Here is a 25619-nt window from a genome sequence, read left to right on the forward strand (position 1 = left end):
GACCAAATTAAATGGGGAAATAGTAATTTGGTCTAATCTGTTCTTGTCAGCAATTAATCACATCGCTCACGTGATTTTCCTATCTCTGACTTTCACTTCAATTACCTATTTCGCTTGAATGTGAATAATATTTCTGTCACAACTACCTGAAAAGTTGACTCCTGTGAAGGGTTTCCATTTTTATAGTAGACAAAAATGCTGGAGAAACGCAGCGGGTGAGGCAGCATCTATGGATCGAAGGAATAGGTGGCGTTTTGGGTCGAGATCCTTCTTCAGACTGATGTGGAGGGGGGGGTGGGAAGAAGAAAGGAAGAGGCGGAGACAGTAGGCTGTGGGAGAGCTGGGATGGGGAGGGGAAGGAGGGAGAAAGCAAGGACTACCTGAAATTGGAGAAGTCAATGTTCATACCGCTGGGGTGTAAACTACCCAAGGGAAATATGATGTGCTGCTCCTCCAATTTGCAGTGGTACTCACTCTGGCCATGGAGGAGGCCCAGAACAGAAAGGTCTATTTTTATAGTGTTCTATTACCAAGTTTATTACATTGCCAGCCAAATGGCATCAACATTTAATACACATAAACTGTTTCAGTTTCCTGGGCTATATGTTGCTGGGCTATATAGTTTTTACCAGCTATTAACTGTCCAACATCATAGACAGAAGATAGACAGAAAAGGCTGAAGTATCTCAGTGGGTCAGGCCTCATCTCTGGAGAAAAGGAATAGGTAGCGTTTCAGGTCGACCTATCTTCAGACTGCCATCTTTCGTTTCCCTTATCCCTGACTTTCGGTCTGAAGAAGGGTCTCGACCCGAAACATCACCCATTCCTTCTCTCCAGAGATGCTGCCAGAGCAGTGCTGAGTTACTCCAGCAGATCTTTGTCTACCTTCGGTTTATTTACCAGCATCTGCAGTTCTTCCCCACACAACTGTCTAAAATCTTCTTCACAGAAGCTTTCCTGACAGGAAATATTGACTTAACACAATTCAATTAACTTCAACATTTCTGGGAAAGAACTGTAGATGCTGGATTAAATCGAAGGTAGACACAAAATGCTGGAGTAACTCAGCGGGGACAAGCAGCATCTCTGTTCTTTCTCTCCAGAGATGCTGAGTTACTCCAGCTTTTTGTGTATAACTAACTTCAACATCTGTTCCCTTTAAATTGGCTTGAGGAAGTTATCTTCAAGATGTGTGAGATTTTCAAGTTGTGTTAGATTTTTGTCTCATTCGCAAAACTGTAGTGTCGCTTGTTTACAGAAATGTCCCTTTAAATTGCACTCTGAGTCAGAGAGGAAATGCTTTTTTTTTTTAGGTCATTCAGAGTATAATATAGAGCAAAGAGCCATTCAGTTTTTTTATCACTCAAAAATGGGGTGGCATGGTGGCACAGCAGTAGAGTTGTAGCCTTACAGCACCAGAAACCTGGGATCGATCCTGACTATCGGTGCTGTCTGCACGGAGTTTGTACGTTCTCCCTGTGGCCTGCGTGGATTTTCTCAGGTTTCTTTTAACTTTTGTATTTATGCACTAATAATCCTCTGTAAACACAGAGTTGCACAAAACTGAAAGATTGATGATATGTAATTACAGCAGGGCTTACAGTAAAATGATAGTACAATTCCAGTAGTGGTGATGGACCAGGCAGCTTGTTGCACCACATCTAGGGTGGAGAGGAATGATATGATGGTTTCAGGAACTACCTTTAACAGAATGCGAGGGAATGCTTGAAAAAATCTTTGTTCGGGTTAAGGACAATTGTCATCCTTAAGTGAATTTTAATGATTGGGAATTACGCTGCAAAACTCCCCGGGCGTGGAAACCTCCATCAATGTGCGTGTAAAATGTACAACCAATTTCGGGACTTGTATACAATGTACAACTAATGTACTAATCAGTGGTCTTAAGTTGAAAAAATATTTTGCATTGCATTTATGATTTAAGGAAACAGTTGGAAGCTATGAAGAGTGATAAAGGTATTTGATTTTTACATTGTTCAATGATACTAAAAGTCTTTTACTTTTGACCTTGCTGATTACATATTAGCATACTTTCTAGCTTTGTTATCTCTGTACAATTTATTGAAGAATTTGTGGCATAAGGTGCAGAGGTGCTGGGCGGCACGGTGGCGTAGCAATAGAACTAGTGCCGTACAGCGCCAGGGACCCAGGTTCGATCCTGGCTATGGTGCTTGTCTATATGGAGTTTATACGTTCTCCCCGTGACCTGCGTGGGTTTTCTCAAGAGATCTTCGGTTGCCTCCCACACTCCAAAGACATACAGGTTTGTAGGTTAATTGGCTTGGTATAAAAATGTTAAATTGTCCTGAATGCGTGTAGTGTTAATGTGCGAAGATCGCTGGTCGGTGCGGACTCGCGAACTAAACTAATAAACTAAACTAAAAGCTGCAGGTCAAATTGTTGCAAACAGCGAGGCTGCACAATTAAATCGTATTTATTTGTCAGATTTAATGCTCTTTCTAGCAATTTTAGACCTTATGAGCTACGTGCAAAGCACGATAATTCGGCATATGATTTACAGGAATATTGGTTGTTGTTTTTAAGGTGAATGCTTGAGGCACAATATCCCTCTTCTGCTCGAAAACAATGGCCATGAGTGAAATTGTTGAATGCTGTTTGACAATCTGTAGGATTAGAAATGTGATTTACAGTCACAGAATATAGTTATGACAAATTGTGTAAGATAATTTTAGGGTCTTAATGTTCAGAATTTTTAATAAAAATGGAAAATGTCAGAAATCTAATTTGAGTCATTTTCACTTCTAGGAATATAAATAACATTCTTCTAATGAATGTGTGGATGGTGCAATTCCCTGTCAATCCCAATGAAATTAATGCTACTGTCAGGGTTTTCCTGGCATTTGCTGATTGAGTTCAAGCCTTTTATGTTGGCACAGGAGCTTCACCACCACACAGAATTGCATGACTAAACAAACACGGGTGCAGAAACCAGTTGATGACAGCCAATTCTAGTTTATTTCCGCATGCTGGCCAATTTGGACAGCTTGGGTTCATTTTGTAGTGCTTAACAAAAATATCAGCCGTCTGTGGGGAGTTTTGAACATATGGCTGAATCTAACACTGGAGTAATCAGATAGCACAGACATGCTTAACCCTCAGAAGGTTAGTCACACAACTTGTGTTAGCTGCACAGTTCCTCTCCAATGGAGCGAGAGTTAAGGTGGTGAATCTTGTAAATACCTGGAGGAAAAATTGGCATGTTCTCTAGTGATATTTTTCAATTTCTGTTTACCGTATTACTGTAACAGTTTGCCACAGGTAAACTGGATGTTTCTTTTCAATTAACAATTTTGTACTTGGCCCACAACCCCAGAATCCATCTGCCCAGACTACTTTTAGCTCTTGATACTTTCAGTATCCAACATCTCAGTGAGGAGCTTATTCAACAACCAGTGTATCCAGAGTTTTGTACGGTAAAGATTCCCAAAGATGGTACATCACTCTTGAGTAAGATGTTTCTCCCCCTCTCAGTCCTTCTATCGATGTCTGTAACTCCCTAAATGTTCAATGTTCATAGTTGCCGAGCTAACAGACCATTGTAAAATAGGAATGTAGCCCCAGTTAATGGCGTTGGTTGATAAACTCAAATAATTGTAAATATTCATTGTTTTGTTTAAAACTTTAATATCTATAACTCTTCCCTTTAATCTTGTGACTGAAGCGTATCACTTGGTGTAGTACAAACCACACAAGAAGTTCTTTGAATTTATTGATCTGAGCTGAATTGATTGATTTATCCATATTTTTGGGGAGTCTTCCATTAGGTATGTAGGTTGAGGCAAGGAATAGAGGAATTAACAGTGTTAGTTCATAATTGCTGTCCAGTTACCAGTGCATGGTGTTAAATGTGAATATGTTGCAAGCATAATACAGGCAGTGTTGTCACTGACTAAATCACTCAATACACCTCAGTCCAGATACCTCAATCATTACAATTTGAGTGACAGTGATCTGGAAATATACTGCCAGCAAAACTAGACTTGAGCACGGGGAATTCCAAGTGACCTTGTACCCTCATTTTAGTCTTTTCCAATTCTTGCTTTTTGTACACTGGGCCTACCAAAAGATCTTTGATCTTTGGGGATCTTAACGATTGAAATAACTCAATATAATTTCTGTTTTCAGTGGTGATAATAGATCCGGACGATGATGAAATGTCTGCTCTGGTGCTGGACTTGCCGTCTGGGCATAGTTCTGGAGAAACCGAATTGCAAGAGAAAAATGGATTTCTGGGGGCGTTGGATGATAACTCGCATCCCAAGCAGCCTCTTTCCAAAATTTCCTTGGTCAGTCAAGGGGAGGATTCACTACAGTCGAACAAATGTAAGTTTAAAGCAGTTATCTTGATAAGTGAAAAGATGACAAGAATAGTACTGAACCCAGTAAAATACTTAATAATAATGAAAATCAATGGAAAGAAGCCTGGAATGCATTTAATTTGTATGTTATATTAGTTTGTGGAGGAGGTTACCATCTTGCTGCACGGTGCTTGATTGTTTACTTGTTCCATCAGTGCCATGTGCATCGGGAATGCCATTGATGAGATCAAATAGTCTCCATCTTATATTGTTCTTATGTTTAGATTTTCCTTTCAATTTGGAAACAGTAATTTAAGATTTGTTTTCTTTGAGATGTTTACTGAATTGTAGCCCAGGGTTATGGAATTAAATATGTCTGTTGCTTGCATTGACGCTGTTCAAAATCAGTTTACAGTGTGTGGTCATAAATGTATACGACATTTTCACTTGGAACAGTAATGGTTTGCGTAGGAAATGGGAAATGAAGAGGCAGTGGTTTTGTGATTGAAGACAAGGCCTATTGTTGGAGAGTGTGGAGGAATGTGGTGGATTTTGCCTTGCTGCATGTCATCTATGAATGCTGAATACGATACTTGTCACAAAGAGTGTTTGATTTTTAGACATCAGTATCACTTATCTGGATGGGTTTAGAAATCCATAGATGTAAGAACTGTTGAAAAGCCTTTCGACCATTTCTTCTGCACATTTTTACTTTTGTTTTTAAAAATCTATAGTGCTGTGTTTTGGACATTTTGAATGAGGTCATTATCCTCAACGGGAGGATTATGGCCTTTGCAGCTGAACTGTGCAGAGGAATAAATCGGAGATATTTGGCAGCATTTAGCAGAAATATTGTTAACATCGCATCAGGGTTTAAATTGGAATGTGAACATTGCCTTTATTACTTGCACATTGTCACATGAAAGTGAAAATGCATTTAGTGTTGAAAGTGTCAATTGTCTAAAATATCATTTGTCTTTTAGACAGGATGCTTGACTGTTAGGTTACTTATTAAGATAAATCTAATCTCTTTTGATGCTGTGCACATGCAATCATTGTGTAGATAAGTACAGCACAACAAGAATGTTGTTCGCATTCTATAAATAACTGTATAGGGAGAAAGCCTCCTGTACTTAACTAGTTACAGGGGTGACATTGAATGTTTTGGTTCTGGTGAAGCTGAATATGCAGCAACTTGAGGTTGTCAATGTAATCATTAATGCCACATGGGTAAGATAGTGGAAATCTTACAGCTTCACTAGACTAAATGTTAGCCATGTAATAAGTGAGTTAATGATTGTATTCCTACCCAGGATTTAATTTTCTTAGCTTGTTGTTCATTGCCATACCTGATCTGAAGACAATGGATGTTACGATGGATTTGGATCTCCCATCACGTCAGCTTGTATTCGGTATTTTTGCCGAAACAAGCTTGAAGATGGATGTATTTAAATGACCAAAGATAGTGACAAATGGCATGAGTAACTCAGCGGGACATGCAGCATCTCTGAAGAGAACGAATGGGTGACACTTCGTGTGGAGACCCTTCTTCAGATGACCAGCATTTATTTTCCCCCCGGGTTCTTTCACCGCCCATGTGCCTCCCCACAAAAATGGAATCAAGATGGTCATAAGCACAATCCTATATATATCCACATTGTCCTTTGTGTCCATTTTAAGACATCTCTGGTCCAATAAAATATTTTGGTCACTATTGTGTTAAAGCATCTATGGTAACCAATTTGTACACAATATCCCTTTGCTAAATAACAGTATGATTATGACCAGATAAGTTATTTTTGTGAAGGTAGACACAAAATGCTGGATTAACGCAGCGGGACAGGCATTTATTATAGACAGGACAGTTATTTTAGTGAGTCTGCAGAAGGGTCTCGACCCGAAACGTCGTCTATTTCCTTTGCTCCATGGCTGCTGCCTCACCCGCTGAGTTTCTCCAGCATTTTTGTCTGCATCCAGTTATTTTTGTGATGTCGATTGCGACTCCAGGACTGACCAGGCCACCAGAAATAATTCTCCTCTTCCCCTTCAAAATAGTGCAAAGGAATCTTTAACACCCTACCGAGAACAGACAGGAACAGGTTTTGACATTTCAATCGAAAAGCAGCACATTATCAGCCCACGCTAAAAATATGTGCTACTGTGATGTATTTTTAGATGTCTTTGGAAGGATGAAACAGTATTTTAATTAAATGGCAGTTGCAAAAAACATTCCTAAATCCACTGATGAGACTAAATGTTGATAAAAGTAGGTTGGTCAGGCAACTCACATTCGACACATATCAACAGAGCACAAAAGCTCTATTTATTGAGAAGTGATATTGTAAAGCATATCTTTTCCAGAAATGACAAAGATGAGAAAAATAAACTGTTAAGATTTTAGGAAACACCCTGACAACCGTATAAGGAATGGTTTAAAAACTATGATATAATAACAATGTCACTTTTTTCTGTTCAACATGCAGAAAGAGCCATTAGAGTTTGAAATTTGATCACTGATCAATCATACTTTGCCTTGTTTTTGGCATGTATTTACTGAAAAGATGCAAACTGGGAAGGAAGGTTGTATATGTAGGGATAAAATGTGCAGATGAAACGTATAAAAATGATAGTTGCTGGAAATCCGAGCTACTGCAGATGCTCGTCAGGTCAATCAGCTGGTGATTTCCAGTACATTCTACTTCAAGTAAAGTTTATTGTTACATTGTACAGTGAGGTACAGGTAAAGTGAACATTTCATTTGTAGCTGCATCAACGCAGCCAATGCGCAACAACATAAATTATACAAGACTGTGAAAAGAAAAATACCGTGTAAAAATAACAATTCATTAATGCAAAACACAATTTGAATGAAAATCCATGGTAGGGAAAGAAATGGTTCATAATGTTCTGCGCCGAGGTAGGATTAAGGTTATATGAGTCAGTTCAAGAATCTGATGTTTGTTTGAAAGTAGCTGTTCTTGAACCTGGTGGTATGGGACTTACACTTCTGTACCTCATTGCCCATCGGTAGCAACAAGAACTGGGTATGGCCCGGATGGCGGAGATCTTTGAAGATAGATAGCATCTACTTGAGGCAGTTCCTCATAGATGCTCATGATAATGATAAGTTGGGCAAAAACCATCAGTCTCAGCAGCTTCTTGTGTTCCTCTGCGTTAGAAATGCCATATTAGGCATGATGCAAGCAGTCAGAATACGTTTTTATAGTGTGTCTATAGAAGTTTGTTACAGTATTCGGTGATATGCCAAATTTCTTTAAACATCTAATAGGTGGAGGTGCTGACACGCCTTTGCTGCGATTACATCTGTGTGCTGAGGCTAGGACAGGTCGTCTGAGATATTAACATGCGGGTACTTGAAGCTGCTACCTCTCTGAGAAATTAGTTCCATAACATTTTGATGGAAAGTTTTAAATCTACATCTTTGTTATTAATAGGAAATATAGCAAGAGTAGTTTGGATTGTCCTACTTGGAAGGCAGAGTATAGAGATAAAAAGAGTAATAGAGCAAGGGAGGTGATGTGACGACTTGTGAAAATAACAGCCAGTCAAAGAATGCGTGGAGAAAGGGAGCGTTTAATCATCTGGATCAGCAAATGAGAGGGATTATTTAGGTTTATCCGAGGAGACAATGTAAAGGAACAATGTTTGTCAAATCCTTTTAGTAAGAAGATGAAGGCTTCGAAAAGAAAACCAATTCATGGTAAATTTACGTGCTGTCTTTGTATTTCTGAATGGATATGCTGCAAGGGCTTTTATCTGACCTCACTTTGGTGCCTTTAGGCATGAAATAGAAGAAGACACCATTCTGGAGATGTCTTGCAATTAGTTGTAGTAAGAAGGAAGTTCTTTATCTTTTTAGTTTTATTCTATCGAGGTAATCTCCCTGTCACTATAGCGTACTTCTTATGGAGTGACTTGTTCTACTTTGCAACGTATTGGGAAAGGTAATATAAGTTGTTTATATTCACGTTTGGACATTTTAGGATCATGGCTCTCCAAGTACAGCATTTTAACTGTTAAGAACTATTTGAATTTATCAACATTTTCAATTTTTGTCTGGATTGACTGTGTTTGTTTTGTTTTGCTTTAGTGCTGAATTCCTGTCAGTTATGTGGCACCTGCTTTGAAACTCGTAAAGGATTGTCGAGTCACGCACGCTTTCACCTGAGGCAGTTTGGAGTACCGGATTCAGAAAGCAGTGGTGCCCCCATTGGTACATTGTATGAACTGATGAAAAGAAAAGGGATACCTAATGTTTTACCCTCAGCTTTGGCTAATGATAAACCACAAAGCTATGCACCAAAGGACATGTCTGGTTTAAAACAAGAGGCTCTTGGCAAACCACTCGGGGAGGAGTGTCAAGGTGAAACAACACCAACAGCTAAATCGCCAAAGTTGGGCATGAACAGCCCACCCAAGGGTCAGTCTCAGACTTCAACACTCAAGAAAGTGCACCCCATTTTACCAAAGCCAGTGTCCAGTAAATCTCCAGAGCAAGGGAAAGCTGGTAGATCATTGATGAACACTCCTCAGACATCAGGAGAACTACTGTCAAAGAAACTATTTTGGTCTCCTCAAGATGACAATACACCTTTAAACCTCAGTAAGTTATGGTCACTATTGGGCATTAAAGTGATCTGATTTGTAAAATCACAGTGTGTATAATATATATTATATAATATTATATCTGATATAATATTATATATTTATGGATTATAATATATATTATATTATATATATAATATATATATTTATGGATATATATATATATCCATAAATACACACACATACATATATATAAAATTCCGCTCCCATCATTACAAAATTGGGTTAGCTAAATTGAATTCACTTATTGAGTCATCAGACAAATTTTTTTCCTATTTAGTCAAATTGGGGTGGAGAAGTTGGGTCTCACAGAAGTTTAAATGCATGATTGTACTTTTGTGTATACGGACGAATAGAAATGCCAACAGGAAATTTTGATTTCACTCTTGAAATCTGAATTCATTGCACATTGCTGGTTCTTTTCCAAAATGTCAAGATGTTATTGCCAAATTAGCCCCTTATGAAATTTAAAAGCCCTTAGAATTCTTGATGGTTTTTCTCTTGTTGCTGCACTATGAAGATATTTTATACTCTGGGCTTTGTTCACATATCTGGACTTTTCAATAACATAGAGCAGCATGTTTAATTCCTTCAGTTTAAAAAAAAATACGTCTCTTTCCTACCCAGGCTTCATTACATATACATTTCAAGGATATATCTTGCATCATTGTAAACTAAAAATAGTTAATGGATCCGCTTCCAAATTCATTAGATGAAAGAGCTTTGTATAAAAGCCATAGCACTTTACAGATTTCTGACATTTCTTTGATGTTATAATTTTCATGGAAGCTGAAATAGTCCTTGACCTATATAAACATGTTGCACCAATAACTTCCATACAATCTTTATTCTGTTTCCTAATTGAGGTCAGGAGACAACAATTAGTTTACTCCTTCAGCATGATCTTGTAAATTGATTTGCAATCTGTTCCTTGGGAAGTCTAGTGTCTATGCTTCCACATTTCCTCAGATGCATTTCTGCTTGAACTGAGGACGACAGCTTGGTAAAGCCTAAGAGGGGAATGGATAGGAGTGATAATGAGCTAAATGAATGCAAGACTTCAAATGCCGATAACCATATCTCTAAAACTAAAAGCTAGAATCTAAGTGAGTAGAAGTGATGTCACCTCTCAAAATTGAAGCATGTGACTACGTATGTTCTACAATCTCTTTTGGTGATAATTTTCTATAAATAATTTATTTCTGGATAGAACATCACATCTCAAAGTAGGCTGTGTGTAGGAGGTAATGTTCTTCAAAGCATTGCATTAGATAGAAATAAATTAAATGGGCAGAACTTTGGCATATTAATGTCACTGTGAATAAATTAGGTTATCCGCCTTGAAGTTCTATTACTTTATGTGAAAAGCCAGAAGTTAGAGTTCTGAAGAAACTAGAGGATTCGTACATGCAACTCAATAATGTTCTGAATAGCTAAAGAAAGTCAAAAGGCTAAACAAATGCCTCTCTTTAAGATGATAAACCGATGGATGGAGGTTATGTATATGAAGTCTTGGTTAGCCTAGCACCTATGCTAATGTGAGAACTAAGTGCAATATTTTCTGCACAGCTTGGGGGAGTAGATTTACCAGAGATATCCTTGGACTTTATGGAGAACAATGCAAACAAGTGTATATTTCCTGGAATTTGTAAGGTTCTGTAATGTTTTTTGAGGATATTTCATTGAGCCTATAGATAAATTGGGGAACATTCAATGGCAGAGCAGGCTCCAGGGTCTAAATATCCTCCTACAGTGTGTTGATCACCATTAGGAAAGGTAAGTGACGATTTATTCCTATTACAGATGTCTTTGTACTGGAATGTAAAGCTAAAGGGTATAATTTCAGAATATAGGGTTGTTTGGCTAATATGGCAATAGGGAGGGATTTTCTCTATCTCACAGCTATGGAAGCTGCATCATGAGTTGTGTCCAAGGCTTGGAGAAAGTCCTGGTCAGCATGGTAGTTGGGTGTAATGGAACCAGTAGGATAATAAAGTTCAACCATGATCTTATTGAGTTGTGGAGTAACTTAAGGGATTGGGTGGCCTGTTATTGCTTTTATTTCTTGATTTATTTTAATGTACATATGCACGCCATATGTGACAGAAATGGGCCAAATGGCTCCATTTAGTCAATGCTGAGATCTGTGCCCCACTAGACCTCATTTCTCATTTGAAATTATCACCATAACCTTCTCCCTTTTCCCTTGTATATTGTCCAATCTCCCTATATAAGCTTATAAGGGCCAAATAACCTGTAAACCCACATGTCTTTGGGATTTAGGAGAAAACAAGAGCATCCAGACGTGGTCATGTGGAGAATGTGCAAACTCCACATAGACAGCACCTGAGTTCAGGACCGAACCCAAGTCTCTGGCATTGTGAGGCAGCAACTCTACCAGCTGCGGCACTGTGCTGCCCTAGAGTGGCTTCTGAGCTGCAGATTTCTGATCCAAGTGTGTGTGTGTGCACACACCATCCAGAACTTAATTTTAATAGCTTTGTGGCTTAATTTGGAAAACAAAGGAGAACTCTTTCCTGGAGCAGTCTTGATCCAAAACATCACGTATTCCTTCTCTCCAGCGATTCTGCCTGTCCCGTTGAGTTACTCCAGCACTTTTAGTCATAAATACCCAAATTGCAATCAGGCCCTGGTATTGCAGAGTTTTTGCATACCGATATTTAATACTTGGCTGAACCCGGTAGTGTAAGCCTTCTTTTCATTTTAATTGATATCTGAAAGTTATTTAATGTCCTGTGCTGAATCTGCTATCACAAACAGGGGTCTTTATTTTCTATATTTAATTGTTACTTTACCATTTTTGGTATCTTTCACAACATCGATCTTCATTTCACTTTGTGCTGTATTGCAGTCAGATGCCAGTAATATTCTTTATTGTAACTATCATCTAACACCTTTATTGGCCCCCAGTCTAGTTGTCTGGACCTTCATCCGTGATCTTAGTTGAGTTAGGTTTAGGTTTTTTATTGTCACGTGTACCGAGATACAGTGAAAAGCTTAGTTTTGCACATTATCCATTCAGAACAGATAATATATACATAAATGTAATCAAACCGATTCATTTGATGTTTTCAAGAGAGAGTTCGATTTAGCTCTTAGTGCTAACGGAATCAAGAGATATGGGGAGAAAGCAAGAACGGGGTACTGATTGTGGATGACCAGTCATGATAATATTGAATGGCGGTGCTGGCTCGAAGGGCCGAATGCCCTAGTCCTGTACCTATTTTCTATGTTTCTAAGTCAGACCCATGTATATAGGTAAGAGTAGAGAATTGTATCGGATCATGGTAGATCTTTCTCTGGGAAGAGCATGTAAAGCGTCGCTACATTCCAGCGCCATAAAATTTAGAGTCAAATGTTCTGGGCTACTGACACAAAACCCATCTGCTTTTCCAGGGAGGTCTGACGTAGATTATTCTGTTAGTGAAGAAATATATGTTACAATACGTTTTGTTGTTTTATCCAAATCTACTGGTATAACAGAGGTGGCGGTGTAGAATAATTACTGCTCATAGACACATGGACAGCATTGTGGCAGATTTCATTAGGTCTTAGTGCAAGGCGGTAACCAATAGCATGAAGGGTATAATTAAGGGCGATTGCTTTTTAATTGGAAACCCATTGTTCTGCTAAATAAAAATGCAGTATACTTCTGTTAAAACATGTGCAAAATTTTTGTCATTGGTGATTTGTGGGAGGAGAAGAATTATTCATTATGCTAAACTGCCTGCATCATGGTTGTGTGCTCTGTTAGGCTTTACCATTTATTTTATTCACATTGTTTTAGTTTGTGTTTAGAGATACCGCGCGGAAACAGGCCCTTTAGCCCACTGGGTCGGCGACGACCAGTGATCCCTGCACGTTAACACTATCCTACACGCACTAAGGACAATTTTATTTTTTTTTGCATTTACCTAGCCAATTAACCTACAAACCTGTACGTCTTTGGAGTGTGATAGGAAACCGAAGATCTCGGAGAAAACCCACAAAGAGAACGTACATACTCCGTACAGACAGCACCCGTAGTCGGGATCGAACCCGGTGCTGGAAGGCAGTAACTACCGCTGCACCACCCTTTACTATTTCTAGCAACAGTAGGATTTGTTTTGAGTGAAAAACCATCAATACCCTTGATCCCATCTTCTACAGACCTTTCAGTATAACAGAAGGTTTTTCATCTCTGTCAGAAGACATGAGCTTTGAGCATAGCATTAATATGATTAAGGGTACTGGAATTAGGTGGGATGTGTTGAGGATTTTGTGAATTCCCAATGAAATTTTGGTCACACATTTTTAGTATAAAATGTTCTTGTGCATAATCCTAATCCAAAAGACTCGTACACCTAAAGGAAGTTTACATTTATCCAATCCTATATTTTATGATTTAAAGTCATTTTTAGATAAGCATAGGATGTGCATAGAATCTGTTATTACTTTGTAGATTTTATCTGTACCATGCAGATGTATCAAAAGTTGCACATTTCAGACTTTCTATGAATCTACCTGTGTCTTGAGTATTGCAGAATGCAATTTATATCTTGGCCCTCTTGAACACTAGCTGTAGCAGCCACATGGCATGGTCCTTTGTGGCATTCGTTCATTATACTTTCTTAGTTCTATTGCACATATTTAAAGTATACCAAGGTATTTTATTTAAAATAAATAAAGTTCTTGGCTTTTGTTTCTTTTGGTCAGGAATGAACAGGGATAGATGAAAGATTAAGGAAATATTAAAATACATTTAAGGTTGGGTGAATTTCAGTGCTAGCCTGTCTGAGATACTAAGGTTGATGGAAACTTGCTTTGTGCATTTACTAACTTCACCTACTGATCATTTAAATTTTGCTTTTTAAAAATACCCAAATATTTTGTGGCATGTTTCATACACAAACGTAACAATGGCACTGACTTTTTAAACTGCACTTTGTAGATGACACTGCTTTCACAAATTATGGCTGTTCACATTTGCTCTAGTACTTGCCTAGCTCTATATATTTTGTTTATACTCCTGTATGCATGGTTGTGGTTTGGAACCTTTTGTCTTTGGTGCTTTGTTTCTATGTACTTTTGGGACCTTTATTTTAAAATGTTGGTGGTTGTCTGTTGCTATCGAGACTTAGTTTGCTGTTTGTTCTTTTGCGTCATCAACCATTACTGTTTTAATTTTGATGAGGGTGCTGGAATTGGCAGGCAGGTTGTTGTGCATTTGGCATTCTACATCTATTGATCTGGGATGTGGACTGTGCTCCTTAATCAACTGACATAATAGTTTTATGGTAGTTGCGAATCAGGCAAGACTCGTATCAATCTTTCTCTTTTTTTCTAATTTCCATTTCTCCCAAATAATTAAATGGATTTGCTGATCACAGCACTTACCACAACATACCATGGAAAGGCTGCCTTCAGCAAAACTGCTCGACTCAGCTTTTCAGTTGTATTTTATATTCTTCAGTTTTATTTACTTTCACTTTTCATTCAATCTTGCAAGACATACTTTTGGCCTGGAGATGTTCTTGGTGCCTTCACTGTTGCACCTCAGATGATATTTATCGCTCCCTCTTTACCGTAACCCACACTGTTAAGAAATTATGCTTATCATTAGAGTTGACTAGGAAGCAGAGGAAGCACTTGTGGTTTCTTGGCAGTTGTTCTGAGCTTGCTGGCAGCCTTCCAGCTCTCTCCCAGTTTGGCAACCCATTGAACTGCATGGATGAATCCGCTGTGTCTGGTATTCTCACTCAGAGTTTGTGGTACACACGCTTCTTCCAGTGAGAGTTCCTGTCTATTGGCCAGGAATGAAATCTTTGGCTGATTTTAATTTGTATTCCATCCACAACTGGAGAGACTCCTCGGTTAAAGATCCGATTGTGACTCCAGGTGAATTGAGATGAAACGTCAAATAGCAAGACGAATCAGTCTGATCTAGGACCAACATTTTTTTCGGCTCTAAATTAAACCCAGAAAATATAAATTCTGTAATTATGGGGTTACTGAGTTACTTCCTGGAGCTGCAGAATGCTTCATAGATTGCACTGGGAATAGCAAGGTTGATGTGTGTGAGAGGTTAATGAATGTAACACAGATGCCGTTCAAACGGTGTTAAATACGACTTCTCTCTTTCATTCACAGCAGTAAACAGTGAACACATAAGCTGTCGGTTGTGTGGTGCCTGCTTTGAAACCCGGAAGGGGCTGTCAAGCCATTCCCGAGCTCATTTGAGGCACTTTGGAGCGGTGGATATGGATTCCAAAGGATCTCCGATTGAAGCTCTGAATGAATTCATTAAGAAAAAGGGGATCCAGAACGCTTTATCATCCATGCTACCGATGAAGAAAGCGCACAGCTACCATAAGGTGGCTGCCCTCAAAGCGGAAAGGAGCAATTTTAAATTAGGATCACCAGTCAACAAGAAAACATCAACATCTCATTCAATGTCAACACAGAAAAAGCTGAAGCACGTTACCATGGGAATGCATATGGCATCTGGGATTTCTCAGGCCTCGAGTCCCAATGGGCTGACTACCGAGTCTTATTGGTCAACGTCACCTATAAATCTGTGTAAGGTCTTAATTAGTGATAGGTGGGCAAGATAATGCATTATGTATTTCAAGGATATATGGACCTGTGGTCATAATGACCTAAGGGGGAGAGTTGATGGCATCTCTACAGATGTCTGCGTGCCAGACCTTTGTGTTATTCCTCCCATAGCAAAATTAAGTATAATGTAATGGTAAACCCTTTACAGTAAGTATCTGAGAACTGGGCAGAAACATCCATGACTGGAAGGCAGAATGAATTTGTAGCTTAACAGCTGGAAGGATTTGTTTATAAATATTCACAGAGCTTTATTAGTGCAAATTCAAGTGTGGATGATCAAATTGTGGTCTTTTTCCAAGTTTATGTCATCCATCAGTCAGGTTAAGATCAAAGCATGTTGTGTTCATGGTCTCAATGTCCTTAAGTGCTTTCTGGGCAATACATTTAGTTTTGAGTCTTGTCCCATTTGTGGGTTGCTTAGTAAGGTTTTTTTTGTCCAACGGTGACATGAATGGTTAGTTAATCTTGATGTTGGTTAATGAATCCTGGCTAGTTAAGATATTGAATGATTACCCAGCAGTTCCTGCACAAGGTGCATTGCGATTGTCTGTAGTTGGCACTTAATTTAGAAGTATTGTCTTCAAAATGGCAGCACTTCACAGTCTTACAGAGTTGGGTTAGGTTGCGTGAAGTGGCTTGAATCTACACCCATCAGATTCACAGCAAAGAACGTTACCACTGAGTGCAGCTGACTAACTATCAAATGGAGCTTCACATAATGGGGAGGGATCAGAAGTAACTGCAACCTATCAAGTGATGTTCTTTTTGTTTTTGAAGCATTCACAGATTAGTGCTATCCACTAGAGGAAGCCAGTTTGTCGAATACTTGTTAGGTATTGTATTCATCCAACTTTCTAAGGAAATTGTACCAAGTAATTTGTCATATCTACTTCTGTCCCAGCTTACCTTTTTCAGAAATCCACAATATTGAAATGCACGGGACGCATCTCCAAATGCCTTGATTTCATTCTATCCCCTCTTGGCGAGTCCCTTCCAACCTACATTCGAGGCACCTCGCATGCCCTTCAACTCTTCAATATATTTCAAGTTTCCAGGCTCCCAATGCCTCATCTTTGCCATGGATGGTCAGTCCTTTTACATCTCCATCCCCCACCAGCAAGGTCTCAAGGCCTTCTGGTTCTTCTTTGAACTGAGACCCAATCAATTTCCTTCCACTAACACGCTCCGCTTGCGTCACCCTCAACAACTTCTCCTTTGACTTCTCTCATTTTCTCCAAGTTAAATGTGAAGCCATGGGCACTCGTGTCCCAATTATGTCTGTCTTCCCACCCTACCTCTTGCAAAGACGCTATCCCCCACCCGGAATCTTTCTCCGTCTCTGCCATGTCTGCTCCCAGGATGAGGATTTCCATTCTAGGACATTTGAGAAATCCTTATTCTTTAGTAAACATGGTTTTCCCTCTGCTGTCATAGATGGATCCCTTATCTATGACTCCTCTTTGTCCCATGGGTGTGCTCTTGCTTCCTTGCCCCCAGACGCAACAAGGGTAGAGCTCCCCAGGTCCTCGCCTTTCACCTCACCAGCCTCCGCATATAATTCATCAACCTCTGACATTGCTGTCATCTCTACTGCGAGCCCACCACCAGTGACATCTTACCATCCCCACCTCTACCTGCCTTCTGCAGAGACCATACCCTCTGCAACTCCTTAGTTCACTAATCCCTTCCCACCCAAACCCCCCTCCCCCCATGTACCTTCTGCAACCACTGGAACCACGTGTGTTCCCATACCTCCTCCCTCATCTCCATCCAGGGACCCCCACAGCCCTTCCAGGTGAGTGGGAGGTTCACATGCACCTAGTCTAATGTTATTTACAGCATTCAGTGTTCCTGATAAGGCCCCCTGCACATTGGCGAGACCAACCGTAGACTCGACAACTGTTTCACTGAACGCTTGCTCTCGGTCCGCCAAGGCCTGCTGGATCTCAAGGTTGCTAACTATTTTAACTCTCTTCCGGTTCCCATATTGTCCTGTCTGTCCTGGGCTGATCCATTGCCAGAATGAAACCAAACATAAACTGGAGGAACAGTAACTCACATTCTGTTTGGGTAGCTTACAACCCAACCGTAAGAAAATTGAATTCACCAATTTTAAATAACTAGATTCCCCCCCAGACCCACCTGCACCTATTTCTCACATCCCTTTACACCTACATTACTTCCACAAAGCATCACAATTTGCAGCTCTCCATTCCTTTCATCTCATACCTAATGTATTTTCATTTCTGGCCTTTTTCCAGCCATCTGCCTATCAAAACACCCATCTCTCACCTTTATCAACCTATTACTTGCCAGCATTATCCTTCCCCTTCTTTCTTCCAGCTTTCCTCTCCTCCCCCCCGCCCCCCCCCCCCACACAGTCAGTCTGAAATATCACCTATCAATGTTCTCCAGAGATGCTGCCTGACTTGCTGAGTTACTCCAGCACTCTGTCTTTTGTTGTGAGCCTGCATCTGCAGTTCCTTGTTCATAGAATGCACAGCCATATGTCCGAAAGCAAGAATGCAGAAACTAATGCTGGAAAATAGTATTGTGAATTGATTAGAAAAGGAGCACTTTTAAATAATCTGATGTACTGAAGTACTTAATATATTGTGTCCAAGAGTTTCAAGTCACAAAGTAAGTTTCTTATTGTAATTGGTGATTTGGTATGTACTTCAGCCATTTGAAGTTGCAATACAAGTCAAATCCATCTTTTGCTGATGACCTTGGAGCCTTTTCGGATCCTTAAGCTTAGAGTATTCTTGAGCACTTCTCACTTTTTCATGAGATGCGTGGGGAAATTCTGATCGACTGTTTCTGTTCCCTCTGTGGTTAATGGATTAAAAATATTGCCGTGTGTAGTGATTCTTACAGGACCCAGGACCTTGAGTCAAATCCAGGTCTGCTGGGTTATTTCATTTTAGATGAGAAAATAAAATAAAACCTATGATTTGGTTGCAGTGTATTGCCTTCCATATCAGCGTTTTATATGATGCTTTAGAAAACTTCTGGCATTTGATGTCTGGGCTCACAAACAAGATAAATGATCGTTCATATGAGCTGACAAAATTGCTTGAGTATATGGGACTGGACACACAAGACTGCCGTGGTCATAATTTAGGAAGAGTGAGATGGGTAAATTAGAGATGTGAATGGAGGGGGGGGTTACAGGGTGGGGGTGATTGTGTCCGAGTTATACTGCATGTTATAGCTGATGTTAACCCCTATCCTACGATTTGCTGTACATTCCTTATGCCAAACCCTGGTTGTGGCATGTGAACACCAAGTGTTTCTCATTGGGAATGCATGAAAATAACCCTGGCCACTTTCTTCCTGTGCTTAATCTACACAGCATTATCCTGTCGCCTGCTTGCTCCTCAAATCAAGGAAAGGCTTATGGCATAAGGAGACCTAAAGTGGACCAATCAATTTCACTTATGTTTAAGGGGAAATCATATATGAAAAAATGTTCATTGCAATTTCCCCTTTCTTTTATTTACAGCGATTGATTCAACGCCTAGCAAAGAGACGCGTTGTGAATTTTGCGGTGATTACTTTGAGAACCGCAAGGGGCTGTCAAGTCACGCAAGGTCACACCTGAGGCAGTTTGGGGTGACCGAATGGACAGTTAATGGTTCGCCAATAGACACATTGAAGGAGCTCATGAAAAGGAAAATGCATCCTTTTGAATCATCTGTCACACCTGGTCTCAAAGTGTCCCCAAAGCCAGTGGCGACTGGCATGAAATCACCAACTGTGAACACACATGCTTTCTCGCACGCCACGGGTAAATCAACTAAGTTCAGTCTGACCATTCCATCCGTCCGGCAGGTTCCATCGGGATCACTCCTACCCAAAAAGGTTCAGGGCCAATTTCTCTCCCCGTCACCATTGAAAAAGATGAAACCGAACCCACTGAAAAGGGTGAAACAGGAACATTTCAAAATAGAGTATAACCCCGAAGAGCCAGCAACTTCACTGAAGAGCGACAGTTACTTACCAGAACAAATGTGGCCACCCAGAGGAGAAGCTTCACCCCTCCATTTAAGTAGGTTTTTAATTCCCTGTTGCCGAGACACAAGCAGAAAATGTGTTTATTATGCTCTTGAAAATAAGTGGAAGTTTTACATATATGTATGTGGAATAAAAGGTAGCGTAAGTCATGTAAATGGTAAAACTTCGTGGTGGGCTGCCCGCAGATTTTAGATAAGCTAAGAACTCATTCAATTATAGGGATTGCTCTGCCCTCTTAATTCCTTTTCTCTTGAATTCCCTGTCCCTTTCTGTGCTATGTCACAGTAATCGGTCTTCCAGCTACCATATGTGCTCAGTTGCACCGTTTGATGGCTAATGTGGTATAATGAACTAGAAATTTATTGATCTAGAGAAGTGGTGGAAAACATAATTATCCTTTGGAATGAGAATTCCCAATGTGGACTTGCAAATTTTAGCTTTTTTCCTATGAAGCACAGTGCTTTAAAAATTAGCATAGCTGAAATTATTTTCTTTTTAATATAGTTTAAATCCTCCAGTCCATAGTCCATTTCCAATATAAACCAAATAAATTTTAACTGCGGCACACAGGATTTGGATAGTAAATGGTACCATTAATACTTGGTAATTACTGCCCATGTTAAGTACTTTTGAATGTGCCTTGAAATAGTGATCATCGCTTTAAACATAAAGTATATTCATCTTTCAATGCATTTGGATTTATAGGACTTGTTTGTGGAACTCTAGTGTATACTTTCACTCATTTTCTTGCAAATGAGGGCCAAGTCTATGTGTAGTCCATGGAGGAAAGGTCAGAGCATCTTTACTTTTAAAACAAGCTTATTCTCATCGGTATCAGACCGTATTATAAAAGATAGCAAAATGGGTGATAAACTGAAACTGGAGTTTGGGAGTCATTAGAAAGATTTTGCTGATGACACAGATACGAGATCTGAAACTTAACTAAAGGACAAATATGAAATCAAAGTTGCAAATAGTTTAGCTCTGTTTCAGATATTGCCACGGGTTGAGGCTGTGACGTCCAAAGCTTATCTTGAGTTCTGATATGACAACGTGTTGCGTTCAGTTCGGGTCTGTTTCAGATGTCATAGAGATGCATTCAGTGGCTGGAAGCCCCAGTCATCCCAGTACTTAATTAGAGTAATTTTTTACTTGTCTGTTGCTGAATGTCAAAGAGGTAACCTGACAAAAAAAGAGAGGGAGTGATTAGTTTAAATTGGGAGTTATGTAAGAAAAAATAGACGTGTGATGATCTTGCCAATTGGGCAATCTATGAGATAGCGGATGGAGGTCATGGCTTGGCCACTTGGCTACTTGTTCTCTCGCTGTGATTAGATAGAGTATGGAACCAGGCGAGTGGGAGGATTGCAGAAGGATGCTCTGGTTGGAGGCTGGGGTAGGTTTTGGGTCAGTTGTCTCTAACTTAATTTTGTCTTTCTTTGGAACAAATGCACATTACACTTTTTAGTGCTCAGTCAATTCCTTTCAGCAATATAGATATTTGAGTTTCTCGAGAAGAGTAATTGTAAACTTGACCTGATTTTACACTGGGTAGAAATTATGCGTGTTGTTGAGATAAGGTTTTATTAAATTGTCTTTGGGGCACTCAATGCAATTCCCTCATAGCCCGAATATATATGTCATACTAACTGATAATAGTTAGTAATAATAGCAAGAGTGTAGGAAGGAACTGCAGATGCTGATTTATACTGAAGATAGACACAAAATGCAGGAGTGAATCAGTAGGACAGGCAGCATCCCTGGAGAAAAGGAATAGGTGATGCTTTGGGTTGAGACCCTTCTTCAGACTGAGAGACCCCTAACTTTTTCTTTTCTCCAAAGATGCTGCATGACCAACTAAATTACTCCAACATTTTGTGTCTATAATAGTAAGAGTGTTGGACTGTTAAGGATCCAAAAGATATTTTGAATTATTGTCGGTGCTGCTGTATATGGTGAACCTTTGGTATGAAATTGTTGAGATGTCACTGGAACTTCCCACATCTTGAAAAGAGAAATTTTGGCAATAGGTTTTTAGTCAAGTGACTAATAGCACTGTCCCACTGTACGAGCTTATTACAAGAGCTCTTCCGTGTTTAAAAAAAATCAAACTCATGGTAAGAACGGAGAATGAACGTAGCGGGTACGTCGGAGCTCGGGGACGTCTCTTAACGGCTCGTAACGCTAACGGCAGGTACTTGGGAAGATTCGCTATCGGCAGGTAAGCATGGGAAGACTCGTGAAGAATTTTCAACATGTTGAAAAATGTCCACGAGAGCCCCGAGTACCGACGAGTGGCCATTACTGTAAATCTCCGAGTTCGAATCAGGGCAAACTCGGGAGAACTCTTGGAATTAACTCGTACCGTGGAACAGGGATTTAATTTGTAAGTTACTTGTTCAGCAATGACAACTCAGCAATTACTGGTTCCTCTTATCTAAATAATTGATTGAAGGTAGCAGCATTGTTGGGAACATAAATATTTAAAAAAGTTGAGGCTGGTACTCTATGTCTAAATTACTGATCTGGAGGAGTGTTTCAATTCTGATGCTGTTACTGGGGAACGTATTTTCAGTTCTAAAGATAAATAGAAATAAAAAATACTACATCAGTAATGGTGATCGATGGCCTGATGTTGTTGGACCTGCAGAATGAAACTTTTCAGCCAGCACCTAGAGCTCTGCATCATGATCCATGTCTCACAGGCAGGAATATCTACCAAATATGGCAGAGTAGTAATAATAAAAGGATAGAAGGGAGTGGCTCTTAGTCTTTGGTGTTGGCACCTTGCAGTTAGTTATATACCTGATACACTCTATAGCCTTGTGCCTTAACACCTTGCACCAGTGTTGATTCTCCGGCTTGCTAGCTGTGGGTGTGATCGATATGACAGATCCCATGGTATCGGGACATTCATGGACAAGCAAATCACATGCTACTGTCATTAAACTGTGAAGAAATACTCCCATCATATTGAACACCACACTGAAGAAGCATTGAGAATAGCAAGAGCGCCAAATATATTTTGTGCATCACCCGGAAAGCACCACTGGCCGAAATGGCCAACTCCTGAGTGAAATAATGGCCAAAAGTGTGGCAGTGTTGATCAGCCTTCCTAACTTTGTCCTCGTTCTTCTACCTGTTGCATGTTCATCTGACCATAATAATATTGATATAAATGATAACCACACAGTCCAGTTTTCAGATTGAGAATCTTCTCTGTTATGTGGCCCTTGTGTTTACTGCAGGCATGCTAACTGGGATCAATTCAGGACAGATTTAACATCTAAAATGACCTTATTCTCTAAAGATTTTCCCACAGTTGAATGCTTTGGGCAATCAGCAAAATTATCTCACACCGCAATCTGTAACATTATGGCCTGGTATGTCCTTCGTTCTACTGTTATCATCAAGCTAGAACATCAACCCTGATGCAATGAATCAAAGGACGTGGCAACAGCATCAGCTGTGTACAGGAGTATTATCCCGGTGAAGGACGATGTATCTATTAAAATGCAAAAGCAACTTGAATTAGACACAGCTAAGAAACATTCCTTAGGGCGGCACAGCAAAGCTGCTACCTTACAGCGCTTGCCGCGCCAGAAACCTGGGCTTGATTCCGACTACGGGCGCTGTCTGTACGGAGTTTGTACTTTCTTCCCGTGACCACGTGGCTTTTCCCTGCGATCTTTAGTTTCCTCCCACACTCCAAAGACGTACAGGTTTGTAGGTTAATTGGCTAGGTATGCCTGGAGGTGAGAAAAGGCCCGACAAATTGGGGCTGGCAACAGAAGACCTCGGGAAAAATAGAGTCCATAATGGCCCATTGGTGGCTGGGGAAGACATGCTAACGAAAGGGGTACAGGACAGTTTCACAGGTGTGTTTCTGCATGGATATTGATTTAGCTGTTTGTCCAGACGTGTTGAAATGAGCACACAAGGAACTGCAGGCGCAGGTTTACAAAAAAAAAGACACAAAAAGGTCCGGCAGCATCTCTGGAGAATACCTATCCATTTTCTCCATTGATGCTGTCTGACCCACTGAGTTACTCCAATTATGCTAAAATAAAAATATTTAATGAAATAGGGTTACAGGCAGAGCAGCTTATATTACACACAGCAAGAAGTGTGATGGTCTGAATCCGGTCCACCACATGAAGAAGCCTTTTGGTAAAATTATATTTGCATATTTTGCTTTTGTTACACATGTGTTTTCAATTTACAAGAGCAGCAAGTATAATCATTAGAAAATGCCCAACAACTAACTGGCCCAACATTTCAGTTGGTTTGAAATGTTGATAGATAGAACAAGACTTTCCATTCTCTCCTCTGTACATAGGTGATACGTGATAATCACAAAATGCTGGCGTAACTCATTGTCTCATACATTGATAATTGTTCCAGATTAACCAGCTATTCTGCTTACCTCAACCTCAAAATGTTTAAGACTAACCCGTATGTGCCTATTAATAACATCTATCCAACATCCTGACCTCTCCTTGTGTTCAGTACCCAAGCCTCAGTGAATCTTTCATTGCACAATTTCTCCTGTGTATCTTTCCCCATCACATGATAAACAACACAGTTCGGGAATCTTTGATTCAGGGAATTATCAGGTTCACTTCGTCTAAGAAAAATATATTTGAAATTTGGGAGCATTTAAATGATAATAGTGCTTAAGAACTAGGGGTGGTTGTGGTGTGGGAATTGTAAATGTCTCACTGAGAAAAGGAAGATTTTGGTCTTAGTCTGGCTTTTCAATGTTAATACACGATGTAGGTTGTGAAGTAAAATATTTCATATTCATCATATCCCCCTTCTTCCACCCCCACCACACTTATTTTACTTTCAGTTCATCTCATAAGAGTCTTCCATTCAAATTAAATCTCAGATCAAATGTCTTTGTTTTGGCAGCAGTTGATCAACCTAGCAAAGATGTCCGTTGTGAATTCTGTGGTGAATACTTTGAGAATCGCAAGGGACTGTCAAGCCATGCCAGGTCGCATCTGAGGCAGTTTGGGGTGACGGAATGGACAGTGAACGGTTCACCGATTGACACACTGAAGGAGCTGATGAAAAGAAAGGGGAAGCATGAACCATTTGGCCACGACCCAGAGCAACAGGGGCTGCAACAGGACCCCCAGAACTACAAATACGAGGAGAAACACATTGCTAAGCCATTTGGACATATTATTAAGTCACCCGTTAAGGTGATGCATCAAAAGCATCTGACACCCCAAAATAGAAAAGTATTGACCTATACATCTAACAGCCAACATCCAACCTTGTCACCTCTGGGAAAGAAAATACCCATGGGTTTTGTATCGACTGCATCACTAAAGAAATCCATGCCAGATGAAAGAACCATGACACATGAATTGAAGCCCAGCTATACGGAATCGGGTTCCTATAAGCCGAAGGCCACTTGGTCTCCACAGGAGAAGGTGACAACAACACCGGTAATTGGTAAGTCAGTCTACTTCCAGTACTATATTTTTCACCGTGCTGCATGTTATGGCACCATATAATTGATCAGTGGGCAAGCTGCTCTGTACATCTGGGACTGCTTCTCAGCAGCTGTTTGCAAGAAACATTCCCAGGTTATCCAATTTTCTTTACAACCTGTGTACACTGACCAGACCATGCATTGAAGCACACCTTGAGTTTCCTGGAGAGAAGGACAATAGCTAAAGCTAATTTGTGCAGCTTTTCATGAGAGAAAAAATATTGCACAGCTGAAAGGCTACAGGCATTTCAAGAACTTAACAGCCAAGGTGACACCTACATGACAAGGTGACCTTTTCTGGACCTATCTCTTCAGCATTGAAGACAGATAAATGGCTGCACAAGGTTAAAGTTGTGCATTGTTAAACAAAAAACTCCTCATAATGAGAGTACAGCTGTATTCCAAGGCTGGTATTCATTTATTTTATTGAAAAGGATTGGCCTTAAACAAATTTCAATCTTTTGGATACCATGATGCATTAATAACCTACTTGATTATTTTTACATTTTGAGATA

At 39.9% G+C, this 25619-nt stretch overlaps 1 protein-coding gene across 8 annotated transcripts in view; it reads left to right on the top strand.

Annotated features, from left to right (window-relative positions):
* LOC129714508 (uncharacterized) overlaps positions 1 to 25619 on the top strand; it is a 74385-nt gene that overhangs the window by 33179 nt on the left and 15587 nt on the right. For 7 of the 8 annotated variants that reach the window (XM_055664162.1, XM_055664170.1, XM_055664169.1 and 4 more), the window contains 5 exons: positions 4165 to 4362; positions 8449 to 8961; positions 15114 to 15542; positions 19087 to 19632; positions 24513 to 25064. In XM_055664162.1, coding sequence (XP_055520137.1) covers positions 4165 to 4362; positions 8449 to 8961; positions 15114 to 15542; positions 19087 to 19632; positions 24513 to 25064 — 2238 coding nt within the window. The remainder of the gene's footprint in view (positions 1 to 4164; positions 4363 to 8448; positions 8962 to 15113; positions 15543 to 19086; positions 19633 to 24512; positions 25065 to 25619) is intronic. The other variant, XM_055664168.1, reaches the window with a different exon arrangement.

Source organism: Leucoraja erinacea, chromosome 39 (genome assembly GCF_028641065.1).
Source record: "Leucoraja erinacea ecotype New England chromosome 39, Leri_hhj_1, whole genome shotgun sequence".
NCBI classification, from domain to species: Eukaryota; Metazoa; Chordata; class Chondrichthyes; order Rajiformes; family Rajidae; genus Leucoraja; species Leucoraja erinaceus.